Source organism: Chenopodium album, chromosome 27 (assembly GCF_948465745.1).
Source record: "Chenopodium album chromosome 27, dcCheAlbu1.1, whole genome shotgun sequence".
In the NCBI taxonomy this organism is placed as follows: domain Eukaryota; kingdom Viridiplantae; phylum Streptophyta; class Magnoliopsida; order Caryophyllales; family Amaranthaceae; genus Chenopodium; species Chenopodium album.
The window spans coordinates 18,277,216-18,305,206 of NC_137860.1; the positions used below are offsets into that span (position 1 = coordinate 18,277,216).

A 27,991-nucleotide genomic window follows, 5' to 3' on the forward strand; every position below is an offset into this window, starting at 1 on the left:
ATCAACTGTAGCTTAAATGTAGTCGATGTTTGCAATAGAGGTGGGAAGCTATGCCACTATCCGCCCCTCCTCCCGACGTCTACCAAGAATATAATACTGCAAAATATTTTGCAAAACTTATACGCATCTACCGACATATCGTTAATTTCATTCATTAACAAAACTACATTAAACATGTAATCTATTTTTCCGAAAACCTGTAGTGTAAATAATATACAAAAAAATAATATACATGAATAATACTTGGGCTATACGCCCTCCTCTGTTCTGTTAAATGACAATTGTGTCTCTCACCATCCTTTTGTCAGGTCGACTTGAAAAATACAGTTGTGACCCCAACACATCTGGAAACATGAATTCCACATCAAAATGTGTTAATAGTCAGAAGTTATAAACAAGATAACGAGAGGCGTGAAGATGTACGTAGTCTTATACCTACTCAGTCGAGGTATAGTAGGAAACTAGGAATAATAGAGACACGGGATACAACATACAACTCAAACATAGAGAAACATCAAGTACAGAAACAATGGAAATAGCTGAAAAGTGGAGTGGACATCAGGCCATTTTGAGTCACCAAAGGAAAAAATTAACTTGCAAATGTTTGAATTCAAAGCATAATTCAAAATTCAACTGGTATGCTATTAATTTTATGCACAGATATACGACTGGGGTACAACGTAAGTCTCAAATTGGGTTAACTTGCTGTTTGTATCCTTAAAGACTTGTACAAATTAACACTTCACCAGGTACACAACAGCTAAAGAAGCTCTTTCAATCCAATGAAAGCAGAAGGTACCTGATGAGGCACATGAAGCCACAGGGACCTTGGTGAATTACCAGACCTAATTCTTAAACACAGTAAAAATAATAATAGGATTTTGGATTACCAAAACAGCAGGATCACCGAATGAATTTTCCTATCAATCAATGACACTAGGTAATACCCGTAATTTTAAAAATAAAATAAATTAAAATAAAAACAAAGCAAAAAAAAAAAAAAAAAAAAAAAAAAAAAAAAACAATATTTCTTTCATCAGCAATGAATTCAGGAAATGTATCTTTGCAAGTCTCCATGCAGACTAGGTTGAAATGTTTAAACTATAGACTAATGAATATACTAGATTGTGGACATAGGATGCTGCTTGATATGGAGAGACTCATGTCAAACATTTCATATATGCATGTCTTGTTCACAAAACATCTGGAGAAATAAAAATAATAGATTTCGCACACGAATTATGTTACCAAACTTACTGTGGCAAAATCCTTGGGTCTGTTCTACAACTAAGTGGAATTATGTTGTTAAGCAGGCGGTAAGGACCGGCGACAGGTTGGACATTCCATTTTTATGTCCATCCACCTTTGTAAACATCCAGAATGGAAGAAATGATCACAAGGGGTCACCTGCAAAACGAAAATCCTTCTCTTGTTATGCCAATTCATAATTATGTAAACACCTTGACTCAACTGAACATAAACTTTACCATGCAGTCATTAGAGTGCTCAGAGAGATCAATGCCAGTCATGCAAATGACACAATCAGTGGTACGATTTGCATCTTGATTGAACCGTCTATAGTAACTGTACTTCTCAGGTAGGATCTGCAATAACATAGAAAGTGTTCTGGTCAAACTAGTAAGCATGAAGTACAAATAATTATAAAGACAAAATAATTAAACCCAAATTAGAAACTAATCCCAAGATGAACAAAATCTAAATCATCAAATATCCATTATTAATTTCCATCCTCACTATGATAATATTTTCAAAGATATGTACAACCCATGGAGCTGCAGAAAGTAGGAGATGTAGAGCTATATCGCCTATATGAAAATTATTTGTGGAAACATTTGACACTCCACTGTTTTAAAGTAACAAACCACATTTCTATTTCAGGAAGTACCAAATTAATAAACTAATTTCTTAATTTAGGGACCTAAACAAATAGCCCAGCTTCTAAAGTGAAGGGGGAAAAACAAAAATCCCAAGTTATCATTATATCCTTGTCTCAAAATTCTGAAGGGGGTTGTGAAGTAAAATTTGAACTAGAAAAATGTTTTTGCAATGATCCTAAAAATGACCTCCAATCAAATATTGCATTCTTTTGGGGTAGACAGCACAAAACTTTCCCTTTACAACATGGCAGGTCAATTTGCAATGTACTGGGTTATCAGTTCTAATTACCAACGTCAAGCAGAAGATTGTAGATTGGTACTTTGCTGAAAGGAATAATCTTTCTGTCGCTTGACCTATGGTGGCTTTGGAGGTGACTTATCGTGTTGCCTTATAGCGAGCTGCTAAAATTCCAAAATATATTATAGGATCTCTGCAATTCAATTCAGAAACGCAAGGTAAATTTGGTTCTACAGAAGTCACTAAATAAGTCAAACAGAACAAAATTTCATACGTGTTTGTAGGGTTGCACCTCTAGAGTCGGGTGACAAAGCTACAAAGCAGACTCTAGGACTACCGGGTGACGAAAAGTGAAGTATTCATATCAGTCTTCGTCTCAAATTTTGGTTTTTGTTTGGCTCTTTGCCTTGAGATAATTGCACTTGCAAGAGTTTTAGATCACGTGTGACAGCTTGGTTTAAAATAGGTAAAGTTATAACGGATAGGGACAATGCAATAAGATTATGAATTAAGGAAAACCATTGCTGCGAAGGGAAGAATGGAATATCTTGACAAAACAATCTTTCTGAGAAGCCAACAAAGCTGATGATTGGTTGGCCAGAAAAAAGAGTTGTGCAAGAGAGCATTCACTATCCTCATCGGCAAACACTTTTTGTTCTGAGGTTCTACTCCTGAACTAGCAAAAATTATTAAAGAAGGCTTAGCCCCTCATTCACAGCAAATTCACTTTTTCCTAGACATCTAACACATTCACATTTCTAAATGGTTCATAATCCACCACAACATATTCTGGGCCTAGTCTATTATTTGATTAATCAAGATAATGAGAAACACATGCTAGCTCAATTCATCAAAAACAATAACTTTGTAACATTTCAACTTTTCGAGCACATAGAAGTCTAAAATGATTCAACTACGAAGTATCTTATTTTAATCTAATAATTTGACACAGAGATTGTAAACTTAGGAATTTGCAGGCCAAAGCTAAATCAGAATTCAGCTGAACCAATTATTATACATATGAATCCAGCTTTAAAATGGAAATTATCATTGAATAGAATCAGAAATGCAGTCTTAGATACTGCCTGCTTCCTGTTAGCAGGTGGTTTTTCTTTCATTATATTCCTTTGCTATTGGGAAAGGGAAGAGTTGAAATCGGTAGGTATCCTTTGGGCTATCTTGAACTACAGAAAGGAATGTCACCTAACAAACATGTAAAAAAGCACTCAAAAAATCAGCAAATAAAAAATAGATACGTATCAAACCTGACGAGGTATAAAACATCGTGACCCAAGGTAGTGTTGAAGTAGGAGGACCAGGGCCTGAAGCCCCATGAATGAGCACAAGCATATACACCAGTTCTTATCAGGCCCAATTCGCATAAAGTTGTTAGGGCAGCCAAATACATACAATGGAATTGCTAATCGAGTAACGGTCATGCCTAAGATGTAATGTGGGTGAAGCGATTTTCTTGAATCACGAATGACGTTGGTAACAATTTGAGGTATCCAAAAGGAATACATAAGCAGAAGGATAACTCGCAGAAAATTATGGAATTCGTACATAATCAGAATGCCTCCCAACAATATCCCATCTGCAAACAATGTATGAAAGTTGAATTAGCCATCAATAGCTGACCAACATCAACAACATATTCATATAATTCCCCTCCCCTTCTCCCTATCAAAAGAGAGAGAGAATAAAATATTACTCCCTCAGTCCCTTTTTGTTTGCTCCATGGCCCACTTGTTTGTGAGAGCTTTATGAGTCATATGGGGCAAAATAAAAGGGACAGAGGGGAATAAATACTAAGATACATGGAAGGTATCACAATAAAAGGGACTTAGAAGAGTAACATACTCGGGTGCAAGCCATTACGAATTTCACGCACAGCTATACCCCACAATAACTATTACAAGATAAATGCTGGAAATAGAACAGAAAGTTAACACCATACTAGTTACAGGCACGCAAAAAGGGGATAAAAAAACAAATATGCGCACACACAAACACAAACACACACACACACACACACACACACACACACACACACACACACACACAAAAAAAAAAAAAAAAAAAAAAAAAAAAAAAAAAAAAAAAAAAAAAAAAAACCTATGTCTGGATCAAATAGAAACGCAGGATAAACAGATACTTCAGGACAATCTGATATTCTAAGCCAAATTTAGGCATGCCTGACAGAAATAGAACAGAAAGCTAACACCATACTAGCTACGGGCAGAATAAAGGTAAAGAAATAAGATCAACTAAAGGGAAACTGTAAAAGCCCTATATCAGACACTTCAGAGAGCATCATTTTCCAAAAGTGGAAGCAGATTAAGGGAAAGGATAGAAAGCAACAGCAACTGCTGGAAAATGGAAAAGCAAGATAGCACATAGTATTCACACTTCATAGATGAACAAGGTCAGGATCAAAAGCAAAAGCAATGCAAAATCAACCATCTCAAGCTTATTTTTTCAAGAAAATGTTTCTTTTTAATAAGGAAATTTTGTTAATTACTACCTCAAAAAAAGGGTATTTGTGAATTACTACCCCTAAAAAAAAAGTTGTTAATTACTACCCTAAAACTGATTAATTCTATAAATTGCTACCATTTTCCCTAATCAGCCCCTAATTAGGTGATTTAATCTATTAATGATATCATTATCCGGCGAATTTGTAATTAGTTGCTTTTAAACGTTAAATAATTAATTAAACCCTAGAACCACCTCCATACCACCATTGCACCACCTCCGCCACCCTCCACCCACTACCGAACCTACCTCCTCCAACTCCCCACCATGACAACACCCCTTTCTTGGTCTGCACCCTAAAAACACCATCTGCCCACCCTAAAACCACCTTCCTTTCACGATACCCCCATCCCCTACCCGTGTCGGCCCTGACCCCCTACCCCTCGCCGGATAACCTTGCTCGACCATCCCCAATCTTCCTTTATCCCCTTTCCCCCTAATCACCACCCTAGGGTTTCAATTTTAGGGCTTTAGGATTTTAATTTAGGAACATTAGGGTGGTGATTAAAAGGGGGAAGGGGGTGGAGGAGGCTTAGGGAGGGCCTAATAGGGTTCTATGGCAAGGGGAGGGGGCTAGGATCGCCGGTGGGTGGGGAGGAGGGATTTTTTCGAGGGTTGGAGGGATTGTTGGGGGGTTTAGAGGTGGTGCAATGGGTGGTTTAGAGGTGGGGTGGATGCCGAGGCGAGGGTAGGCTGCAGAGATGGTGGGGATGGGGTAAGGGGTCGCCGAAGGTGGTGCACTGGTGGTGGTTTAGAGGTGGAGTTAGAATTTATTTAATTAATCATACCTTAAAAATAACTAATTACAAATTAGCTGGATAATAATATCATTAATAGATTAAATCACCTAATCAGGGGCTGATTAGGGAAAAGGGTAGCAATCTATAGAATTCATCTGTTTTAGGGTAATAATTAACAACTTTTTTTTTTTAAGAATAGTAATTCACAATGACCCCTTTTTTAAGGTAGTAATTAACAAAATTTCCTTTTAATAAAATAACAATAAAATAAAAATATAAAAAGGGAAAAACTCAACAATATACAGTATGAAAAAAGACACTCACAAAATCGGCTGTACAGTAGTGATAATTCACGTCTCATGGCTTCCCAGCCTTCGCCACTGTTTGCCGGTCTACTTGCCTTCCATATTGCCAAGAGGTAACGCATCTCAAATATAGAGAACACAACAAACTTGAAGAAGGCCGCAGTTGCAAAAGCATTAAACAGGGATTCTGAGTGCATAAGAAAAACGGAATACAATCTTAAACACAACAAGGAATATTAACAATCATGATGATTTAAGGTTGATAGCATACCACAAAATTGCAAAAGCAAAAGAATAAAATACAACATAACAGTCACAACCGTTTTACATGTATTCAATCTTGTATGAAAAGCATATAAAGACTAACAGCAATCACATGATTCACGATTTATGCCTCCATCATTGCATACACCTCTTGAAAAGAGGACAATGCCATAAAGAATGCATTCTAAAACCATGACTGGAAAAATGTTAGCTGCTTTGACAGCATCCTGCTGACATTGGACACAGTTCAGCATACTACATTCATATAATTAAATGAAGCATTTTAACTTTTCATGATTTCTAATGTAGTCAAATTCTGATTTGAATTTCTAGCCAACACAAGCATGAACCACCTCCCACTCCCACTCCCACACAAGAAAATAGTTGGGACAGCCAAGAAAGTAGAGGAAGGAAAACAATGGGAAATTCAATGTATAAAAAATTAAAAAAGGCTTAAGGCGCAATAAAGTGATGAAGGTCCTAAAGCGCCTAGGCGCACCTAGGCCGAGCCTATTTGAAGTGAGGTGCACCATATAACACATTTAAGGAAATTTGCCTATGTGTGACTTAGGTGCACCTCCTTATATGTGCCACACTGCCTCGCCTAGAGCAAAAAAGGCGCTCTACCCTAATCGTGTAGCTCCTTAGTGCCTAGGCGCGCCTTTTTATACACTGGGAAATCAGCAGCACATGACCAACAATCAGCAGCTGTAACTAGTAGCCATAGAAGAAAAGTTGTGTCAACTTCACACTTACCTTTTTTGCCTTATAAATTAGGGGGAGGGGGGGGGGATAACAAAGTTCGCCCAAACCCTTCACAAATGTGCCCACACTTTTTTCACATGAACCAAAGAGTCATATCTCAAATTAGGTTCGCCCAAACTAGTTAAAAATTCGTCCAAACCAGCCCTTGATTCAAGCACACTTCTTTAAAGCCTTGGAATTTAGGGGTTTTGCCTAACCAAACAAGCCATAATTTTTTTTAATTAGCCGGGTGTACAATGTTTTATTGTGAATTAATTGAAAAGTTACCCTAATATTCATAAAAGATACCTAACTTTTTATTGATCAAGTTTCCCTCTTTAAAGGAGAAAAAACAAATAAGAGTGTTTTACAGTTAGTATATTATCCTTATAATACTTATCCCATGGCCTATTTAAATTTAAACTATCATGTTCAAAGTTACCCTAAATTTTTTAAAAAATTACCCTAAATTTGTTTAAATTTACCTTAAAACTGTTCAATGTACACGACACTAAAATTATTGTAAACTTGATACACAAAAACTTTTGAATGAACATACCCATGGTTCACTAGATTTTAACCCTAAATTCGGTAAAACCTACCATCTGTTCATACAAACTTTCTATCGACATCCGTTCATTAAACTTCATGGGATACTACTTAAACTTCACGACTTCCCTTGTAATAAAGTTTTTTTGGACCTTTATAATTTGTTAGATTAATTTTGCCACATCGCTTTACATGAACCACAATGATTGAGAGTAGTACTAGGATGGGTGACCTCTTAAAAGATTAATTTTGCCACATCGCTTAACATGAACCACTTATGGATTTAAGGTGTTCCGAAAAAGAAGAGAAGTTAGAGAAATGAAATTAATTAAGGCTACTTTTGAGTACCATAAGATTAATGAAACTTCTTAGTAATCTTTTCCCTTTAATTTTTAATTAATTTTGTTACCCAATAAAATCTTGACAATGCAAATGAAATCAAATAATTTTAATGATTTTCTACTCTAAATACTTCAAAAAGAGTAATCATGTGGGATCTACTTAGATTTGTCTCGAATTTTAATTTCCAAATATATCTAACTATTATAAAAACAAAAACATTGTGTGCACCAAAAGAAAATAAAAACAAAACATTGCTGGCATTATAAACCCTCAAACTATCCTACGTGTCATCCTCACATTAAAAAATTTCCCTCCAATTCTATATGTGATGTCATCAATTATTAATGATTTTTTTGTTTTAATTTTAAATCTACACTTTTAAATTCAATGCATAAGTATCTATATATAATTAATTAACCAAGTTTCTCTTCTAAATAATAGTTTCACATGCTTTATTTGATTGTGATCGTGGTTTCAAATTTTTTCTTTCCTTAAATGTAAATGATTTTTGTATCTAATTCTACTCTACATATACAATGCAACAGAACTTAAATAACAAGAAAAATTAATTCTAATTGTGCATCATAAGATAACCTAGTAAATTTTTACAAATAATTATTTCAAAAAATCCCAACTTCGCCCAATTTATTTTTTATAATCCAATTTTACATTATTATCTAATAACGCGAACAATAGGGGTTTGCTTTCTTTGGGGTTTGACAAGTTGATGGTTGATCTAATGGGCAGCCTTGCCACGTGTCCGTCTATAATTGGGCTAATTGTTTTTTTCCCCTCTCCTCCCCTTCCTCATGGCAGCCACGGTACCTTTCTCTCCTTCCCTTCCATGGCAGCCGTGGCTGCCTACCTCCCTACCACCATCCCCAAAACGGCCCCAAACCCCTTTCCCTCCTGAAACCACCCCCCCCCCCCCCCAAAAAACCAACCCTCCCTTGTCCCTTCCCCCACAAAACCACCTCACCACCAATCAATGGAAGGACAGCTCAAAATGACCTTCATTGGAGGTGAAATCTGAAAGCTTCAAAAAAGCAATAAGTGGAAACTAACTTACCTACTAGTATTCCAGCTGTCAGATGTAGAAGACAGAAATAAGCATCCATAATAGCCTGTTGACCAATCATTAATATAGAAACTTTGGCAGCCCCCTGACAAGATCATGATGTCATACTCAAAGAGCTAGCAAACAACAACTCACAGTTGTAAAAGTAAAATTAAATAAAAAAATTAAATAAATAAATAAATAAATAAAATCAATCTTACAGATTGGGTATTGCTATGCTCCATTTGTCTAATCAGTAAAAGAACTTGGAGAAAAGACACCTGACGCATGATATAGTCAAGGGAACCAAACCATACAAGTGAAAATAATAGATGCAGCGCACAGACAGATGACAAGAAAATCAAATTTAACAAGGATACAAAGGTAACCATCAGTGTATAGTTGACAGCTTTGTTGTAATAGACCTCTATATTGACAGAGGTAGCATTCAGCAATAATGGAGAAAAGCAGTCTCCATCTTCTTCTGCTGATGGAGATTCCATTAATCCCTCTATATGATACCGATCATGATCTCCATCTACAAGTAGACACCAAATAATTCGGAAGCTCCATAAAGTTGACATCAACAATATCTAAACTGTACACATAAGACTATAATTAACCCCTAGTGGACACCATTAACAACAGAATACCTAGAGAGAGAGTGAGAGTTAAGATGACATGCAAAACAAAATAATAATAATAACGAGGGCCACCACATATGCATTAGCAGGACAGCAGAAAGCTCATTCGTATGGTCTCAAGATCAAACAATCAACATGGTGATACAATTATTTAAAGCAGAGGATCTTTTAACAACAAACAGTAGGAAGAGTGGAAGACACCAATTTGAATCTTTAGAAACATGCACATCATTCAAACTAATAGTTTTATAATTCAGATATCATCATACTTTGAGCTTTACACTGTAAAAAACGTCAATAAATGAATCAGATAATTCAAATACAACCTCCGTTTTATATTATTTGCAACGATTGGACATTTTTCCTCTCTACTTTATGTCAAATCGTTGCAAATAATATGAAACAGAGGTTGTAACAACGTTACATTGGACGGGATTCGATTCGAAACGTGGTACGGAAACGAAAATGCGGAACGCTACCCGTGGTGAATCCGGTATAATTGAGTACGAAATAAGTAAATTAAAAAAAAATTTATATATATAGGTGATTTTTATTGCTAGATTTTATATCTAGGTGAGTGGATTGCTAAAATAAAGTACATAAAATTAAGAGCCCAAGTTGTTCATTTACAAAAAAAAAAAAAAAAAAAAAAAAAAAAAAAAAACAAGTTGTTGATAGAGGTTTAAGCTTTTTTCCAATTACAACAAAACCCTAGCCGTCACCCTTAGTGTGCACAATTTTTTTTTTTAAAAAAAAAATTTTACTGCTAGGTAAAACAGGAGAGGGAGAAAAAAGTCAAAAACTTCATCTATAAAATAAGTAAATACACGTGAAAGAAGAAAGAGAGAGAATATTGCATCGAAAATGTCGGGAAACAAGCCGGGAAAGGTTGTAGAGGAAGAACAACCGTGCTTGCTCAGCCACAACTAGGAGTCGCCACCTTCAGTGTTCTAGTTTGTTCCGCGTTACGGTTCACATAAATCAGTTTGCTGCGATCCGTGGCTCTGTACCGCGAACCTTGTAACGTTAGGTAGTAATACCACCATTTCAATAAGATGTTAACACTCTCCAGTCTCCACTTTAGTATATTTCATAAGGAAATTGTCAGAAAAATCCTTAAGCAACCTTTTTTTATCAGAAAAAACCCTTTATATTATTTTGACAAGCAAAAACCTGATTTTAAATTATTTTTTGTTAAAGACCACCAGCCCCAACCTTTTGACGTTAACTGTGTTTTTGTTGCGTTGACTCACCATTTCTGTTGTTAGAAGACAACCAACCCCAATCTTTGTTTCTTATTCCCACCCCTTTTCTTCTCCACCCCCCCCCCCCTCTTTTTCTCTATTAATACCACTCATTTAAACCCGTCACCATTTCATCAAATATCCATCATCCGTCATACAAAGGTCATTGAAGGGTAGTTCCTTTTTTTACAAAAATTGAAGCCTTACTTATTGAATTCAACCAAGGTGATTGATAATGTCTTGTGTAATTTGTGCATACTTCGTTGAGTTGAAGGTTTTCAAAAGTTAGGGTTTCTTCCACTTTTCTTTTTTTTTAATTTGCGATAATGACAATTGATTTTGTGAATCATGCAACAATCGTGGTTCCATTTAAGTATTTGAGATGTGAGTTGCAGTGATCCTATTGCAAAGAGGACTTCATGGACCCATGGCACCATGGTAGAGTAGGCTGCAGATGAAAGAGTAATAGGGAAAAGGTAGAAAAAAAGAAGGGGGGGGGGGGGGGGTGGGGAGTGGGTGAGATTAAGAAACAAAAAATGGCACGTGACTTGCACATGAAGAGTTAACACCGGATTTAAGCAAGTAAATGTCAATAAATTGGGATTGGTTGTCTACAACAAATTAAATTTTGAATCCGCTTTTACCTTGTCAAAAATTTTAAAAAAGTCTTTTCTGATAAAAAGTTACTTTAAAAGTTTTTTTAAGACAAAATTTCCATTTTAAGGAGTTGTTTCTAACACTTTCACTTTATTCCAAATATTTTGGAAATGTTTTTTTTTTTTTTTTTGACATATATATTCCCAAGCCTATCACAACTTACGCACTTAAACACAACCTACCTCAAAATCTTCTTTTCAAGTAATTATCAACCAGATTTCATCTAGCTCCCTCCGTCCCCAAAAGATTCAAAAACAGATAGAGAGGGAAAGTAGGTACAAGTACAACCAAAAAAACATTTCTTGCCAAAAATTGGGTATACGACACGAGCGTGGGGACGGCTGGGGACTGCTAAATTGCCTAAATATCTTTATGGTCATCCACCTTCACAAACTTGAAAATTCATTCCAAAAAAAAAAAAAAATTTAAGGAAAACATTACTTGGACAGATCTGGGGCAAGCAGGCAATATTCGTTTTACATAGCTTCTCCCCAAAATAAGAGAGTGTTGCAAGTAAGGTTTGTAAAGATAAAGTAAGAAAGAGTGTGTTGTAAGTAGGATTTTATAAGAAAAAGTAAGAACACGTAGGATGTGAGATATGTGCAAGAAAAAGTTTTCCTAAACAAACTCAAAGTAAGAGTGTACCAACAAAAAGGAACGGACAAAAGTAGAACACAAAACACCAATGGAAAATCAACAAAAAGCATAGAGAGAGATGATATCACTAAAATCATTATATTATTAAAAAAAAATAAAAAATAAAAAATTCCTAGAACCAACAGTTTTTAAATTAAAACAAAAGAGGAAAAAAAAAAGAAAAAACTTTTTTGTTTGGTTAATTAATCATAAAAAAATATACTTCCTTTATTTCTTTTATTAGCAACACAACCATTGGGCATGTGTTTTTTAGGAGTTGATAAGAGTAGGTAAATAAGTGAATTTATCATTATATTTTGGAATATAGTTTAAATCCCAATGCCCAATTAACTTAAAATAATCCCAACTTTCGGTTATTCTACAAGAATCTCGACTTTCACATGCGCTATATTTCTTCAATCCTAAACCGGTCAACGAAAGTTAGTGAACTCTTATTCTAGGTAGCTTGACACGTGTCAAGTTGTAATTTATACAAATAAATTTTTTTTAAAAAAAAAAAACTAATAAAAAATTCAATTTAATAAAAAAAGGGAAAAAAAAAAAAAAAAACCAACCAAGCCAGGCAACTCCCCCCAACCACCCCCTCCCTAGGCCCTAGCCCCAACCCTCCAAAAAACCGGCCCCCTCTACCTCCCCCCACCGCCCAAAACCAGCCATAGCCAAAACCCTTGCGTCAAAACCGCCACCAATAAAACCTAAAACCACCCATAACCAAGGCCCACGTTCGTCCCCATCCCCTTCCCCCACCCCCAAAACCACATGTAACACCTGACCCTTGAAATCACCTCCACCACCCCCCAAAACCACCAAAAACACCTCGCAAAACGCAAACAAAGGGAATGAGGAGAAGGTTTCCGCTGCAGGGAGGAAGGGAGGTCGAAAAAGTCAGGTTGGGGGATCGAAGAGGGCAGTTTGGGAGTAGAGTTTGCTGGTTGGGGTAGGGAAGCCATCAGTGTGTAGTGCCTGGTGGTCTTTGGATTTTTTATTCTTTTTTTTTTAATTAATTTATTTTTAGTTTAGTGAACCAATAAGCCATTCTTCAAATAAATTGTTTTAAAAAAAAATTTAACCCATTCTTCAAGTAATCCAGATTGAAGAAAGAAAACAGAGGTGAAAATTAGGATTGTTGTTGAATAATCAAAAGATGGAATTATTTAAAGTAAATCGGGCAAAGTTGGGATTATTAAACTGTATTTTTCCTATATTTTAACATTGAGAATAGAGAAGGGTTAGGAACCACGTGTATAAATTATTTTGATTGACTTGTCCATTAACATTCCCTAATTTCTTCCTCAAAGTGCATGCAATGAACGTGTGTTGCACTGTTGCAAATAAAGGAAAACAGAGGAAGTAGATGATACTAATAAAACATCAGGACGTCCCCACCATAGGTCTATACAGACATAATGCAAATAGAACTTGAATATAAATGCTCATACGTTTAGAATTCACAATATAGCCTCAACATTTTAGCCTACATCTGAATTATCTTACATGAAGTCAAATGATGCTAATAACTTAAGGTTGTTTAGATCCAAGGCTCCTAATTTCATATGATACTTCTTAATAGTTTTTGCTTTATTCACATACAAAAACTATCATAAGAATTACAAGGGTTCTAATACTGAGGAATATATGTACATCAATCAATCAATCAAAGCCTTAATCCAAAAAGTGGGGTCGGCTAACATGAACCAAATTTGACTATTCCGTGTAGTCATCAACATAAATCTTCTTGAGGAATATATGTACATGTCTTTGTAAATATAGTGGTTGAAAAATCTAATTATTTGGCAAAATAGCAATAACAATAAACAATCGCAACCGGTGAATCTATAAGAGAAAGAATACAGCTAACTGGTTTCCACATCAAATAGAGGAGGACAGAAGTATAAAGAAAGACAAACAAATATTGGAAAGAAAGATGTCTAAAATAAATCAGATACCATTTTGCAAGGAAGCAACACGTGAAACTTGAGCTGCAATTTCAATATTGCAGTGTTTCTCTATGTCATAAACTTGAGCTGCAAAAAGGAAATGAACATACACAACAAAAAATCAACAAGTGTCAGTATGCATAGGGCCATACGCAACATAAGTGATAAATAAGAGAAAGGCTAATTACATTTTTTTCTTCTCCAAATTTTATCACGTGGTGAATCTTGAAATACTTGTGATGAGAAAACTCCAAGCTGCTCAACAAAAAAAAATAAATAAAAATAAATAAAAAATAAAAAATAGATAAAAAATAAATAAAAAAAAAAAAACATGTTCAGATTCTGGTAAAACAACCTTACCCCAATAGACAGCAATCAATAGCAGCAGTGGCAACAACAACAATTGCCACTCAACATGAATAATATTGTTAACAATTCTAGTCATCCATTATCATACTCAATTACTCAAAACATAGGGTTCTCACTTCGTAAACCTAAACGCCCTTTAAAAACTAAGGTTTTGTTCGCTTCACCTTATTATTGCTGAGCTGAAATTATTTTTACTAAAATTAAACTATTTTTTGCTGAACTTATATTTTATATCAATTTTCCTGATTAAAACTTATTTTTAATGATTCTCGATTATATTTGTTCTTTAAAGTTACTGATTTTTACTGATGAAAACATATTTTTACTCGAAGATGGAAGAGTGGGATTATGGAGGGGTAAAACAAGGGAGAGGGAGACAGAAAATGACTTGGTTGGAAGAAGTTAGGAAGGATATGAAGTATATGGATTTGCATGAGGATGAAGCATTGGATCGTAAGGGATGGAAGAGGAAGATTTATGTCGATGACTACACGGAATAATCAAATTTGGTTCATGTTAGCCGACCCCACTTATGGGATTAAGGCTTTGATTGATTGATTGATTGAAAACATATTTTTCCTAAACTGAACTTGCTTTTGCTGAATTTGATATTTTTTATACTAAACTTAACTTATTTTTACAGAATATGATATTGAATGAGGTGAGAGAACTAGGCCTAACTTCATAAAACTCCACCAAGGATAGGACAAAAAATGATATAATTTTTGATACACAAGCAAAAAAACTCTCTTGCACACTTTATGGCAAAACACGTTTTTAGATACTCATAACAATTGCAACGAATTTTGTACATCAAATTTGAATTTTAGAAACTCTTGAATTAGGAGTTTATCCCTTCCATCATACAAAAAACTCCCACAAGATATTATGAGCCTAGATTAGATCCACCTTTCAGCTTTCGGAATATGAATCTCCCGACAAAAGCAAAAGGCAAGATCCCTTAAAAGGCCATCTCTGACAATCAACATCCAGCCACTCATCCCAAATAAAAATATGAAACAAAAACAATGAGATTGTAAATTTAGAGAAAGGATATGAAGGTACCAAATGATATGGATTAGATAACAGGTAGTCTTCTTCTGGACCAAACTCGCCATCTTTTCCGCTGCACAAGAAACCATTAGAATTTTTTTAAGGTTACTAGACATATTACCCATGTGATTCTATTCTTTTTACAGTTATACATCCACAATATATATCAGTGGTGGAGCTGAGAGAAAAGCATGTCCAAATTAATCTCTGAAGTGCATTCACATAGAATATACAGATCCAGTTACAGCATAGATAGATACCTGTTTGCCACCATTCTTAGTTGCCTAAATGGCCAGATATATACACCTTCTACCCGAATTTGAGCACCACCTCCTTCATGATCATCATCAAAAGCATCATGAAATATAATAACTCCCTGCAAATTGAGTTAAGGCTTGAAAAATCAGCAAAATGATGACAAGTAGAAGATTGTAAATACATTCACAAAAAATCATTAAACACCATCTCATATCCAGAACTTTAGAGGATTGATCAGCTCCTACTGTTTTCTATAGCTTATGGTTAAATGGATATCAGTAAGGGGGAACCAAACAAGTAAAGAAAAAAAAAATTGCAGCACTAATATACTTCCTCCGTTCACTTTTTGTTGCAACATTTTGACTTAAAGTGCATGAGCTTTTTATCAAGCTAAATGTGAAAGGAGGAACTTATATTTTTTTCTTCGAAAATGGGGGAAAAAAAAAAATATTGTGAATAAAATTTGTAGAAATGGTAAGGAACAAAACCTCCGACATGATAAAGTAATACAGCCACTATCAAGTACCCAGTTAACATACTAACTAGGGAAGTAAAACCTCTGGACAACAGAAGAACATTGTGCTAAACTACTATTGCATCAAGATCAAGGATCTCAGGCATAAATTATCTAGGAAAATATGTCAAGAATAAACCACAGCACGGTCTTCCAAAAATGGAACCACCTTTAGTTTATCTTAAAGCTTACAAGTTAGCTGGGTTAAACTTAGCATTAAAGCTTTGAGTGTCACTAACTCACACTTAAATCCATAACAAATGGCTGGCGCTTATGAAATCCAGTAGTTTGTTGCCTGACAAGTCGCCAGAATAAGTAACAGAGAAGGAAAAAATGATGAAAGTGAGAACGATTTCTCATTTCACAAGGAAAGAGCCAGAACTTCAAATATTGTGCACATTTTCTTAAGAATAACCCAACACCAGTTACAATATAATACTATATAGAGCAAGGGGGAAAAATATCATTATTTTTCCTGGCATCATTCACCTGTTAACTATTAACAAAGTGATTTAGATTTGTATCCCATAGGCACATACTATGTTACTTGGACTCGGGTACCCATGTCCGACACGGGTATGTGTCTAAGTGTCCGACTCGGCTTTTTTTTGAAAAATTTCCATGATTTGAACTAAAAGTGAAGTGTCCGGTGTCATACCCATGTCCGAGTGTCGAGGGTCCGACATGGGTACATGAGGTGAAATGAAGAGTCCAAGTAACATAGGGCACATATGAAGCACAAATATATATATTTACACATAAAACATATAGATTCACAAATCGGTTGTGTCATTGCAGAAGGCTAATAATAATGGATTTGGATTTGACAATACACGAAATCTCACAATACAACACCGCGCAGAGATTAGTGTAAAGATTAAATTCGAATGGAGGGAGTAGTTGTTGGTCCAACGAAATTGCGTGTAATTAAAGGCAAGTTCAAGCTGAAGTTACTCTATGACAATACCAAGGTAACAATTGAAATTTAGAGGGTATCTGAATATGATAGGGAAGGAACCGAGAAGCAGAAAGTTGCATGAGCAGATGAATTTGGGGTATATTAATTGTACCAGACAGGTTTTTCTGGTTGGTTAATGGCTTTGTTGCCAACAGTCAGACTGCATACAAAGGAATATGTCCTGAGAAAATTTCTAATTTAGGGAAGGGTGGAGGAGACCCACCAGGCCACCATAACTTGTTCTATCAATTCTGTGAATGCTACTTCAATTTTTTCAGCCTGGTTATTATTCGTATCTTTTCAGAGAAAACAATTCCTTTGTATCTCTCCTATCAAATAAAAAGGAAAGCACTTGCCACCTCTTAGCCCATAAAGATGCCAACAAAATTACCCTAAACAAAAAACCTCAGGATATGCAGCAACTCCCTCAAAAAATTTATGACCATTCCTCTCCAGCAACCTCTCTTAAACAAATACTCCACAGAATTACCATCATACCTTCAAAGCAATTTCTTCTCTTTCTCCCTTCCAAGTTCCAATTCCCACAAACAAAACTTGTGATCATTCTTCAATAATATAAGAAAGATCCAATTTCTCGATATGCAAACAAAAAAAAGAGTTATCTTTCAAAGATTGCTTAAACTAACTAATATAAGAAAACCAACCCTAGCCTCTACTTATACAGTATATCATTCGTGTTGATACAACCTAGACTCTGAAAGTGAGCGTTCACACAAAATGTCTCACCATTAAAGCCTTTAAAGGAACTTTAGCCTTAAATAAGACGTCAAAGATGGACCAATATACAGAAAAATGGCTTAAGGAGCATCAAAGGCAATAGGGATTTCCCTGCACCCTTGGCGTGCCTATGTGCGCCTAATGCACTTGAATCTGGGATCACTTAATTATCAATGAAAGTAAGTATGGAAAATCATATGCACGTCTCTAGCTAAGCCTCAGTGCAGGCTTCTGACACACCTCATCAAATTCACCACACCTAAACCAGAAGAGGTGCATGGCCTTGACTGTCTAGCACCTAGGCAAGCCTATTTGTACATTGGCATGAACAGTTATTCAAGCTGTAGCACTTAATCGTGGAATCTTGAGGTGGATTCAGAAACGATGAAAAGAAAGTTAAAGAAGAAGCTTCTCTGTGGCAGTTGAAAATTGCAACAGCTGATTACATATGGCAAGCAAGAAATGATGTTCTTTTGAGCCATTAAGACCTACATTAAACAAAATATACAGCTTTACTTGTTAAAACTTAGAGTAAAACTACCAAGGAAAGTAACAGCTAAAGGAGTGGTTTATTTCATCGAAGTAAATTATAGTGTAAATAGGACTGATTTCATAGGGCAATGAGTCCTAAGATTCATTGATTGTAGTTTTGGAAACTCAAGTTGTTAATTTGATCACAGCCATATAGCTTTGACACTTTCTCATCAAATACTTCCTCAATTGTTTTATTTATTATTCATTTGCAACACCTAGGAAATGCGCGGAACTTTAGAAACCCATTTGATGAGGAAAGAGATATAGAGAAAGAAATGAAATCTGCGCTGATGAAAGCAAGAGAGAGATAAATGGTATTTATACACAAATAAAGAAACATAGCAACAAATATTAAACTTCTATAAAAAGAACATGTTACAAGATTAAAAGCGCAGGGAAGTTAAAAAAATATGGTCAGATTTTTTACCTGAACATAATGTACACCAGTTATTTTTGTTGGGGTACTCATCAACTCAATTACAGAGTTTCCATCTGATCTCTTGAAATCTGGAAATCTAGATGAGAAATTTGCAGACTCCAAAAAATTCCAAGTACCTGAATGAATGCCAGAAGAGCATCAGATCACACCCAAAATAAATAAACAAAACAAAAAGGAAGAGGGAAAAAGGATGATGAAGAATCCACTTGTTTAGTCTGCACAAGGGCTAGTCACAAGTCTCATAACTGATAATTTTATAGAAAGTAATGTCCGATATGCTTTTTTCAGAAAACACTACTTACTTTCTTGTAACTCCAGCATAAATATAATGAACATACAAATTCTATCTTTACATTTAATTTCCAAGCTCCCTAATCCACGGACTGTCCCAACTCCCTTGTGTAATTTCAAAAAACATAGCAGTTGGCAATTTATTTTGATAGAAAAATCTGAAACAGAATGCCGTATGCAGAACTCTGTCTCTACTCTCTAGGGAATTCAGTAGAATATACTGGGGGAAGGAGGTGGGAGGCTAGCGTTAATGATTGTAATTTGAAATGTAAACAATAAATTAAAATTGAAGCATTGAATAACTGAGATCTGAAAATCTTTAATTGCAAACAAAGTTTATATCCCAAACTTCAAAATGTATACTAAATCTTAACCACTGGAAAAGAAGACTACCAAAGACAGAATGTGCAAATGGAGCTTAATGACAAATTTACGTAATTATGTTGCTAAACACTAGATTTGAAGTTAAGTCCAATTAGGTGGGGCTTTCACAACAGAGGAAGTGATCAGAAATGGAAACATTCCACAAATGGGGATGAAAGATATGGGTTGCAATTCAAGGATCTGACGGCATTCCAGGTTACGTTGGTATACAAAACAAGTACTGAAAATATGAGTATGCATAAGAAGAAATTGCTTATTAGACAAAGGAATAAAATTAAAACCACTAGACTCGTATTTAAGTGGAATTGTTTAACCAACTTCAAAGAATATTACAAACCTCTGTAGGTTCCACTAATGTTCCAGCTAGAAAAGGGTGCCATATTGCTGTCTTCTTTTTTGACAAAGAGCCACTGAAAAGTAACATCAACAATCAATAGTTAAACACATGATTAGAGAAGCACAGCAGAACTTTCTAATTATGAATGTAAAAGTGTGACCGTGTGAGGCTGCATAAGCATAATTGGCTGCACGCAAGCAAACTACAGTAAGCAATAAAATGTACAAAAGCATTAGCTGCTTTCTTAAATTTTAATTGGAGTAGCGTAGCACAACTTTCTAGTTACAAATGTACAGTTATGAAGCTGCATAAGCATAAATTGTCTGCACACAAGCAAATTAGGCCTTGTTTATTTCACCTTATTTTTACTTATTTTAGAAAAAATCAGATCAGATCACTGCAGATCACTGTTTTATGTCAGTTTTTTATCGCTAGATATCTTTAATTTCGTAATTAAAAAAATTCTGAAAATCCCATATTACACATTATTACGAATCTAACAAGACCCCACTTAATACATTTTTCCGTATAGATTATCGTATATATAAGGTCAAAGTTTGGTCAAATCTGACATTCACATCACATCAGATCACATCAAATCACACCAGATAAGCAAATATAAGGCGAACTAAACAGGGCCTTACAATAAGCAATAAAGTGTACAAAAACTAGCTAGCTTGCTTTCTACTTACTTCCTCCATTTCTATTTAGTTGACGTGTTGATTTAGGCACATATATTAAGGAGAGGAGAGAGAGTGAGAGAGGATGAAAAAGCAAGTGGGATAGCTTGTAAATGCAAGGTAAAAAATTTACCCAAAAAGGAAACTTGTCAATTAAAAAAAAACTTCCTAAAAAGGAATACGTGTCAACTAAAAAGAAACGGAGGTAGTATAACCTTTACTAGACTGGCAGAGTGAAAATTGAAGGCAGCATAGCCATACCAGGAATTAAGGCTTTGATTGATTGATTGATTGATTGATATAGCCATACCAGGAATTGATCTCTAAAAACATCTCGTGTGTTCAATATCCTTCCCCTTAAAAAGCTACGTTACGCTGACACGGATATATAGATCCAAATACCAGACTCAATTACATAATGAAGATTCTTCATTTTCTTGGCTAAATTGAAATGTCAACAGACCATACCCATATGTAAGGAAGCAGGTGCTAGGAATTAACTAGCCTGTAAGTAAACTCAGAGTATAACAAAAGGATTTAGAGGAAGAAGAAGGATAAATTGTATTGATGTTTAGCAAAGATCAATCAATACACCTTTCATTCGAGAGGAAAGGAGCTCTCACAAAACTAAGCCAAGCTCAACAATAATTTTCTGGATGATGATTAACCCTCCTAATGAGTCCTATTTATAGAAAAAGTCTCATAACTAACTCTAACTTATTCCCCAAGACACTACTAATAGGCTATGACTAATTTGCCCCTCCCTCAAATATTGATTCCTTGCATTACCCGCCGCCCAAACATTCACCTTGTCCTCAAGGTGGTTTATAATCGGAACTGGATTCCCGGCCTTGACAACAATGGTCACTGGTGGTAGAAAAATCTAAATAATGCACCAGCATGTAATGAGAGATCAGTGAATTTTTGGTAGAGTTGGTCTTCGTTGACTTGTGCAAGTTGCTGAGAAATAAAGTATAGCTTGGTCCTTGGATCTGGTTGGAAAACGTTTGAGTGGGTGGGGTTGATAGAGATAGGAATAGGCTGAAAAATCAAATGAGAGGAGTGGGATAAGTAATCTGGTCGTGAGAGAATGGGTTGTGAGCATAATGTTTTAGTAATGGGCCTTGTGAAAGATGAGCCCATTTCCTCCCTTTTACCCTTTTCAGAAACCCATTCAACGTTATGGTATGAGAAGGGCCCCCAAGGACTTTCCTCAGCCATGATATCATAAGCTTGGTAATTGAGAAAATTACCCTTACTAGCATAAATCATTTTTGACTTCCTCTCCAAGCCAACAAAGGACCCCAAGCTTCTCTCATACTCCATTGTTACTGGAAGTTTCTGTAACAAATTCCATGGTTCCTTGCCACCCACAAAAATCGCACCACCGGGCCACCACCAGATCCACTCCCTCCGGCACCACCACGCTCGAACACACCCCCTGGTGAATTTCTTGCGCGACCATTACATCCAGTACCCGATTTCTCGCCGGCAACACCTTGACCACTGCTTTCCAGTCCAGCAGATGCTCCGGTGGTAAAACCACCTCCACCAGTAAACTCGATGTTACCACTGCCACCAGATCTGTCGTTGCCTCTGCAACCACTCACCGTCAATCTCGGGCCCTGATTTGAGCTCTTCGACCAGAAGCCAATCATCCCACCACCACTACAATTTTCGACACAATCTCCTGGACCACCACCCGAACCACAACATCCGGCGCCACCTCTCTCAAATATTCCACCATACAAACCACCAATAAAACCACCTATCTTATTACTCAACCCACAGCTCTCAAAGTCACTGCTAACACCAATCGCAAAAGGCACACCACCACCGGTAAATCCACCTGCAAACTCACCACGGCTTCCACCAGCACCTCCATGACATCCTCCACCCAATTTCTCCACCATCACGCCACCAGAGAAGCTTCTAATGATGGAACAAAAGTTTTGCTCACATCTGGAAATTTCCTCACCTATGGAAATGGTGGCTGACTGCAAATCCTCGCCGGTGAAGATGTTCTCTGGAACTTCCTCCTCCTCCATTAAATCTGCTTGGTTCTCTTCATCCTCAAGCTCTTCTTCCATTTCCTTCAACTCCAATTTCATGGAAGAGAAAATTGGAGAAAATACATCATCAAAGATTTTCTCCAGATTTCTTTGAAGGTTATCAACAATCCTCTTCGTTGATTCCTCCATCCTTTCGGAGGCTTGCTCAAGTGACCAAATCGGAGCTCCAGCGACCTCCATTCTCTGTTTATTTTTTTTTTTTTAATGGCAGAAAACCGAATTTCAGGGGCTGATTCTACCAGGACAGAACTGCTCTGATACCATTTGCTAGGAATTAACTAGCCTGGAAGTAAACTCAGAGTATAACAAAAGGATTTAGAGGAAGAAGAAGGATAAATTGTATTGATGTTTAGCAAAGATCAATCAATACACCTTTCATTCGAGAGGAAAGGAGCTCTCCCAAAACTAAGCCAAGCTCAACAATAATTTTCTGGATGATGATTAACCCTCCTAATGAGTCCTATTTATAGAAAAAGTCTCATAACTAACTCTAACTTATTCCCCAAGACACTACTAATAGGCTATGACTAATTTGCCCCTCCCTCAAATATTGATTCCTTACAGCAGGATGGCCAAACCTTTTTTTTTCTAACAATTCACCGAGCCTAATATGCAAAACCAAGCCCTTCTTATTAAAACTTACTATTGTTCTAATATTACTATATTTACAAAATATTTTCTTTTAATGTTTCTTTAACGAAAATTAAAATGCACCTCATATACAAAAGGTCACCTTGCGCCTTACACCTAGGGCCCTAGGCTCCTAGGATCCTTTACCCCTTGTACCATTTGAAACTAAGAGTTTACAAAACATGTATCCCTCTAGATGAATCCAAATCTCAACAGCATCAAACGTAGCAAAGTATCTTAACAGTCAAACAAATGGATTATCCCTCCGCGGAAGAGTTACAATAATAGACAACTTATATATCATAAAAACTCTTATTAAGTGTAAACTCCCCAACACAATTTCAAACAAATGGAACATCCCTATATCAGAGATTCCTCCACTGAAGAGTAACAGGAATAGACCACGTATTGATTAGGGAACTCCAATCAAATGTATTATCTTCCCTAAATAGATCATCTCTATTTCTACTCTCTAAACCCCTTCCAGATTGAAAGTAACTTAGTCTTTAAGTCTGCCAAAGTTTGTCAATTTTTCTAACACTTGCATGCCATGTAATGCCTCATATAACCAAATAACATGAACTACTAATCCACTTTACCCGACTTATGAAAGTCTAAGATGTGGGAAGGCACTGCTGCCAAAGTCATTAGAAAGTCTTAGGTGAGACATATTTAATGATGTGAACTAAGATGGTGCAGTGGGCACTATATGGCAAGCTGAGACACATGAAGACGATTAGCTGCATACCAGCATGCAAGGACTCAACCCAGGCCCATAATCACTTACAGTCGAAGGAAGGCCAAAAAGAATGCACCAGCCACTTGAATGCTGACCTGGAGAATTCGGTTACCAGTTTGTTAGAGTTTTGGTGGCAATTAAGTAATTTGTGGCAAAAGTCGTTATTCTCTATTTTGCTAGTTTGTTACGCAAGTTTCCTGTAATAAATAGATGAGTGATAGGAGGGAGAGGATATTCAGAGAATTGTATTCAGAAAAATTGGGAGAGATTTCCTTCATCTCGAAAGAAGGGAACCTGTATTGTAGGTTACTCTGATCTTCAATACAGATTATCTTTGGGGCTATTTTGGTTTTTCCTGTCAGCTTGATCTGATTCCTAGCACAGCATTGATATCATTTAATTCATGTCTGCAACAAGGTTTTACTTCACAAATTATTATTATTTTCTAGAAAGTGCTCTTTACTTCAAACACGCTGCACCTCACTGTAGTGCTTTTCGCCAAGGCTTTAGGACCCCAGCGAGAGTAACTCCAATGGTGGCTTTCTGTAATAGTTTGAAGTTTATAGCTAGATGGAAGAGCTTGTCTGAACATCAAAGAATATAGAAGTTCTTGGTTTACCTCAAATTAACAAATATAGCTAGATGGAAGAGCTTATTTGACATAAGTGGTCATTCATGTTACATGTTTTTGTGACTCACCATTAGAGAATATGATAGCCAAAAAGAGCATACACATGGTTATACCTAACCATCAAAGATGCCTTAATTGCGTTCAAAGGCTTAATTGACCACCAAAAAATTTAATTGTTCATAGTGGGAAATTTGTAATGTATAACTTAGATATATCTAATGCTAACTTAAAATAAATCATTTTTTTACCAAATAGTAAAATGGAAAACAGCCATTAGAATGACACACATTTCAATGAAAGATTTGTCAAGACGTGATTTTGACATCAATGCACAAACCATGTAATATACGCTATTCATCTTAGTACATAACTACATACTCATCCTATATTTTTGTTTTTACTCACTTTGAAGTGTAGTCTCCATTCATTTTTGTTCTACACTTCTACCCACTTTGTTTTATTCTATTTTAGACCTACCCCTTTTCCATCTTAACCCCATTGCCCCGCAATAATCACTCTTTTTCACACATTCTCTTCTACATTATTCATCTTTTTCTTACGCCCACCCACCTTTTACAATATCTCTCACATTATCCTACTTCATTTTACACCATATACAATAAATAGGTAGAACATAGAAGAATGGAGGGTGTACAATATATATTCTCTTGTATACAATATGAAGATTACTATAGACCATATTCATCCTATTATATGCAATAGCGGAATGCAAAGATATGTTTTCCTCGGTTATACTTTAGGCACACCCCTATTCATAACATACAAGTATATTGCAATGGCAACGAATTTGAAGTTTAGTCAAGAAGTAAGACTTAACTAATCATTAATCCATAGCATAATAAGCGTTGGTTTAACACCGTTAGACATAGTAATTCGCTTATAAAGTTATAGACACAATGAAAACTTAAGCAAATTTGCTTACTTTCACTGAAAATAACATATGATATGATACATTAACTTCCAAATAATTTCAAACAAATACTTCTATGAAATTAAAATCTGACTTTGTAAGACTAACCTCATCTCCCCAAGACCTCGCTCGCTCTCTCAAGGGTCTCAAACTCGTAGCCGGTCCAAAAAGCGCAAAAACCACGAATAATCCCAATAAAACTTTGGCAACAAACCCTAATTTCCACTTTCTTTGAAAACCCAACATACCCAATTCGAAATTCAAGCATTCCGCCATGAAATTTGTCCTCAGAATCGGAAAATCGGAACGATTCCGACGTGCCGACTCGGCTGCTGAATACAAAAAATGAAGCAAAAGGAAGAACAACCCATAAAGCAAAATGAATAATATTGCTTAAAAATGGAGTCAACTAACCGAAACCATAGAAAAAGACGTGCGATTTCGAGAGCTCAACTAACGAATTTCAGCAATTAGCTATGAACTAATTTAATATATTAATTGAAGAATTATTAAACAAATGATCCGACAAGAAGAGGAAACTTCACCGGTAGGTTGAGGTTGAACTGTAAACTAAAGGAAAAATGATTAAAGTGTGGGATAATTTGTTGAAATTATGAAGAATCTTAAAATTAAGGTGATGTTTTGTTAGCTGGTGGGAGTGGATGTTGCTGGTTTGCGTTGGGTTGTTGTTTCTATAGGTGTCCAGAGTAAGGGAGAGAGAAGAGGAAAGAATGGAGGAGGTCAACTGGATTATTAAAGTCTTACTTGACGGCTTAGTTTTAAGAGGCGCAAGGCGCACCGAGGCGCATTATGTCCCCGGAGCCTAGGCGCAAGGCGCAAGGCGAAGGCGCACGCCTTGAGGTGGTGAGGCGCACTAAATTTTCTAAAACTTTCATTTTTGAAAACTAGATCATATATAATATTCAAAATAACATATAATCATATTATAAATGCATAAATGACATAATAAAGCATAGTTCATATTAAAAAAGACGGTAATAGTCTAAAACATGACATAATGAAAAGAAAAGAGGGTAAGAAATGCAAACTTGGTCCTCCAAGCTCTTCTTTTTTTGCCCTAAGCCCCTAAGTACTAGAATAATCCTAATAACCTAATCCAAATCATACTCATCACCCTCATTATACTCATTGTCATCCTCATCTCCCAAATAATCTTGATCGCCACCTATGTCTTCCTCCACTTCATCATCATCATCATCATCTAACCCCATAGATCTAGGAGGAACACTTGGAGTAGAACTAGCACTTGCTTTTCCTTTTCCTTTATCAACTCTTGAAGTTCCCGAGGTATCTCTCCTTGATGATCTAGTAATCACACGCAAAAGTGCAAAAGTTCAACAAATTAAATGACTTTTAAACTTTGACATCAAAAATATTGAAGAAAAGAAGAATAGAAAGAAAAGAGGGAGAAAAAAAAAACGTGAAACAGAGAAGAAGTGCAGAAGAACAGTAAAAAGAAGAGGGAAAAAAGAAAGGAAAAAAAAAGGAGAGAAGGAAAAAGAAGAGAAACTTACCGGTGATAGGTGGCGGCAGAAGCTCCGGCAGATCTGCTAGCGAGTGGAGATGGCAGCCAAGGTAGGGTTTGCTTCTCAAGTTCTCTGACTTCTCTCTCTTCTTTCAAATGTCGATCTATTTCCCTTCTTCTATCTTCTTTTACTTTCTATTTTTTATTTTAATTATTATTTCTATCTTCTTCTATAAGTTTCTATCTTCTTCTTCTATATATCACGTGACCTTTCTTTTTTTTTTTTTTTGAATTTTAAAACTGACTTGCGCCTCAAGTCAATAAAACGCGCCTTAGCTGCGCCTTGCGCCTGACAAAAAAGCGCACAAAAGCGCGCATTTGGAGCGCCTTCCAGGGGACCCTGCGCCTCGCCTGAAAAAAGCCCCAAAACTGGCGCCTAGCTGCGCCTTGCGCCTAGGCGCGCCTCAGGCGCGCTTTTTTAAACTAAGCTTGACGGTATAAGCTTAAATCGTGCATCAAAAGAATCAATAATACCTAGGGGCGTCAATCGAGTTTACGATTCGGTTTATCGGTTTTCGGTTTGTAGCAGGTCGGTTTATAACGGGTTGAAATTATTATCGGGTCAGTTTGAATCGATTTTATATAATTTCGGATTTGTTCGGTTTGGTAACTTTTTATTACAGTTTCTTTATGGGTCTGGTTGTAATTTGTTCGGGTTAGTTTAAGGCGGGTTTTGGGTCAAAACATATTGGGTCCTAATCGGATCGGGTTGTAATCGGTTCAGGTCATAATCGGTTCGAGTTGAACTCGTTGGATTTGAAAACGGGTTTTACCAGTTTAAAACGGGTTTCGGGTTAAAATCTATCGGATCCTAATAGGGTTGGGTTGTAACTGGTTCAGATCATAATCGATTCGGATAGCACTCAATCGTTTAAAAATAAGTTTGGCTCAAAATAAATCGGGTAAAATCGGTTCATGTCATAAATAATTAATAAAGACTTAAACAAGTTACATTGGTCAAGTAATGAATTTGAACGAGCCAAGTTGTAAATTTGTAATTTGTCGGGTCATAAACACGTTAGAGACTTATATTAATAATAATCACTTCATGAGTTTGTTGTATACTTATATTTATA

General features: G+C 36.1%; 1 protein-coding gene across 4 annotated transcripts; it reads right to left on the bottom strand.

The window, feature by feature from the left end:
* On the bottom strand, positions 1 to 26,109 carry LOC145620598 (transmembrane E3 ubiquitin-protein ligase FLY1-like). Of its 4 annotated transcripts, none has more exons than XM_081675297.1 (15): positions 25,478 to 26,109; positions 19,687 to 19,759; positions 18,663 to 18,790; positions 15,494 to 15,609; positions 15,246 to 15,306; positions 14,000 to 14,066; positions 13,821 to 13,898; positions 9,053 to 9,210; positions 8,894 to 8,953; positions 8,685 to 8,778; positions 5,736 to 5,903; positions 3,402 to 3,730; positions 1,488 to 1,604; positions 1,258 to 1,407; positions 1 to 344 (listed from the first exon to the last, which is right to left on the bottom strand). In XM_081675297.1, exons 1-14 carry the CDS (start codon positions 25,643 to 25,645, stop codon positions 1,306 to 1,308), a joined length of 1,719 nt encoding a protein of 572 aa, XP_081531423.1. In that variant the 5' UTR covers positions 25,646 to 26,109; the 3' UTR covers positions 1 to 344; positions 1,258 to 1,305. The 4 variants fall into 4 exon arrangements, 3 of the variants coding, with proteins under 3 accessions (XP_081531423.1, XP_081531424.1, XP_081531422.1); XM_081675298.1 differs by lacking the exon at positions 1 to 344 and having other exon boundaries at positions 1,231 to 1,407; positions 25,478 to 25,698; positions 25,784 to 26,109; XM_081675296.1 differs by lacking the exon at positions 1 to 344 and having other exon boundaries at positions 1,231 to 1,407.
* Between the last annotated feature and the right edge of the window lie 1,882 nt (positions 26,110 to 27,991).

Excerpts from the sequence above, each read along its gene's own strand:
- LOC145620598 (XM_081675297.1), bottom strand. The coding sequence starts at position 25,645 with ATGGCGGAATGCTTGAATTTCGAATTGGGTATGTTGGGTTTTCAAAGA. Across the intron at positions 15,610-18,662 it reads CTGGTGTACATTATGTTCAG|GGAGTTATTATATTTCATGA; the intron begins GTAAAAAATCTG and ends CTCAATTTGCAG. Across the intron at positions 9,211-13,820 it reads TGTTGCTTCCTTGCAAAATG|ATGGAGATCATGATCGGTAT; the intron begins GTATCTGATTTA and ends GTCTACTTGTAG.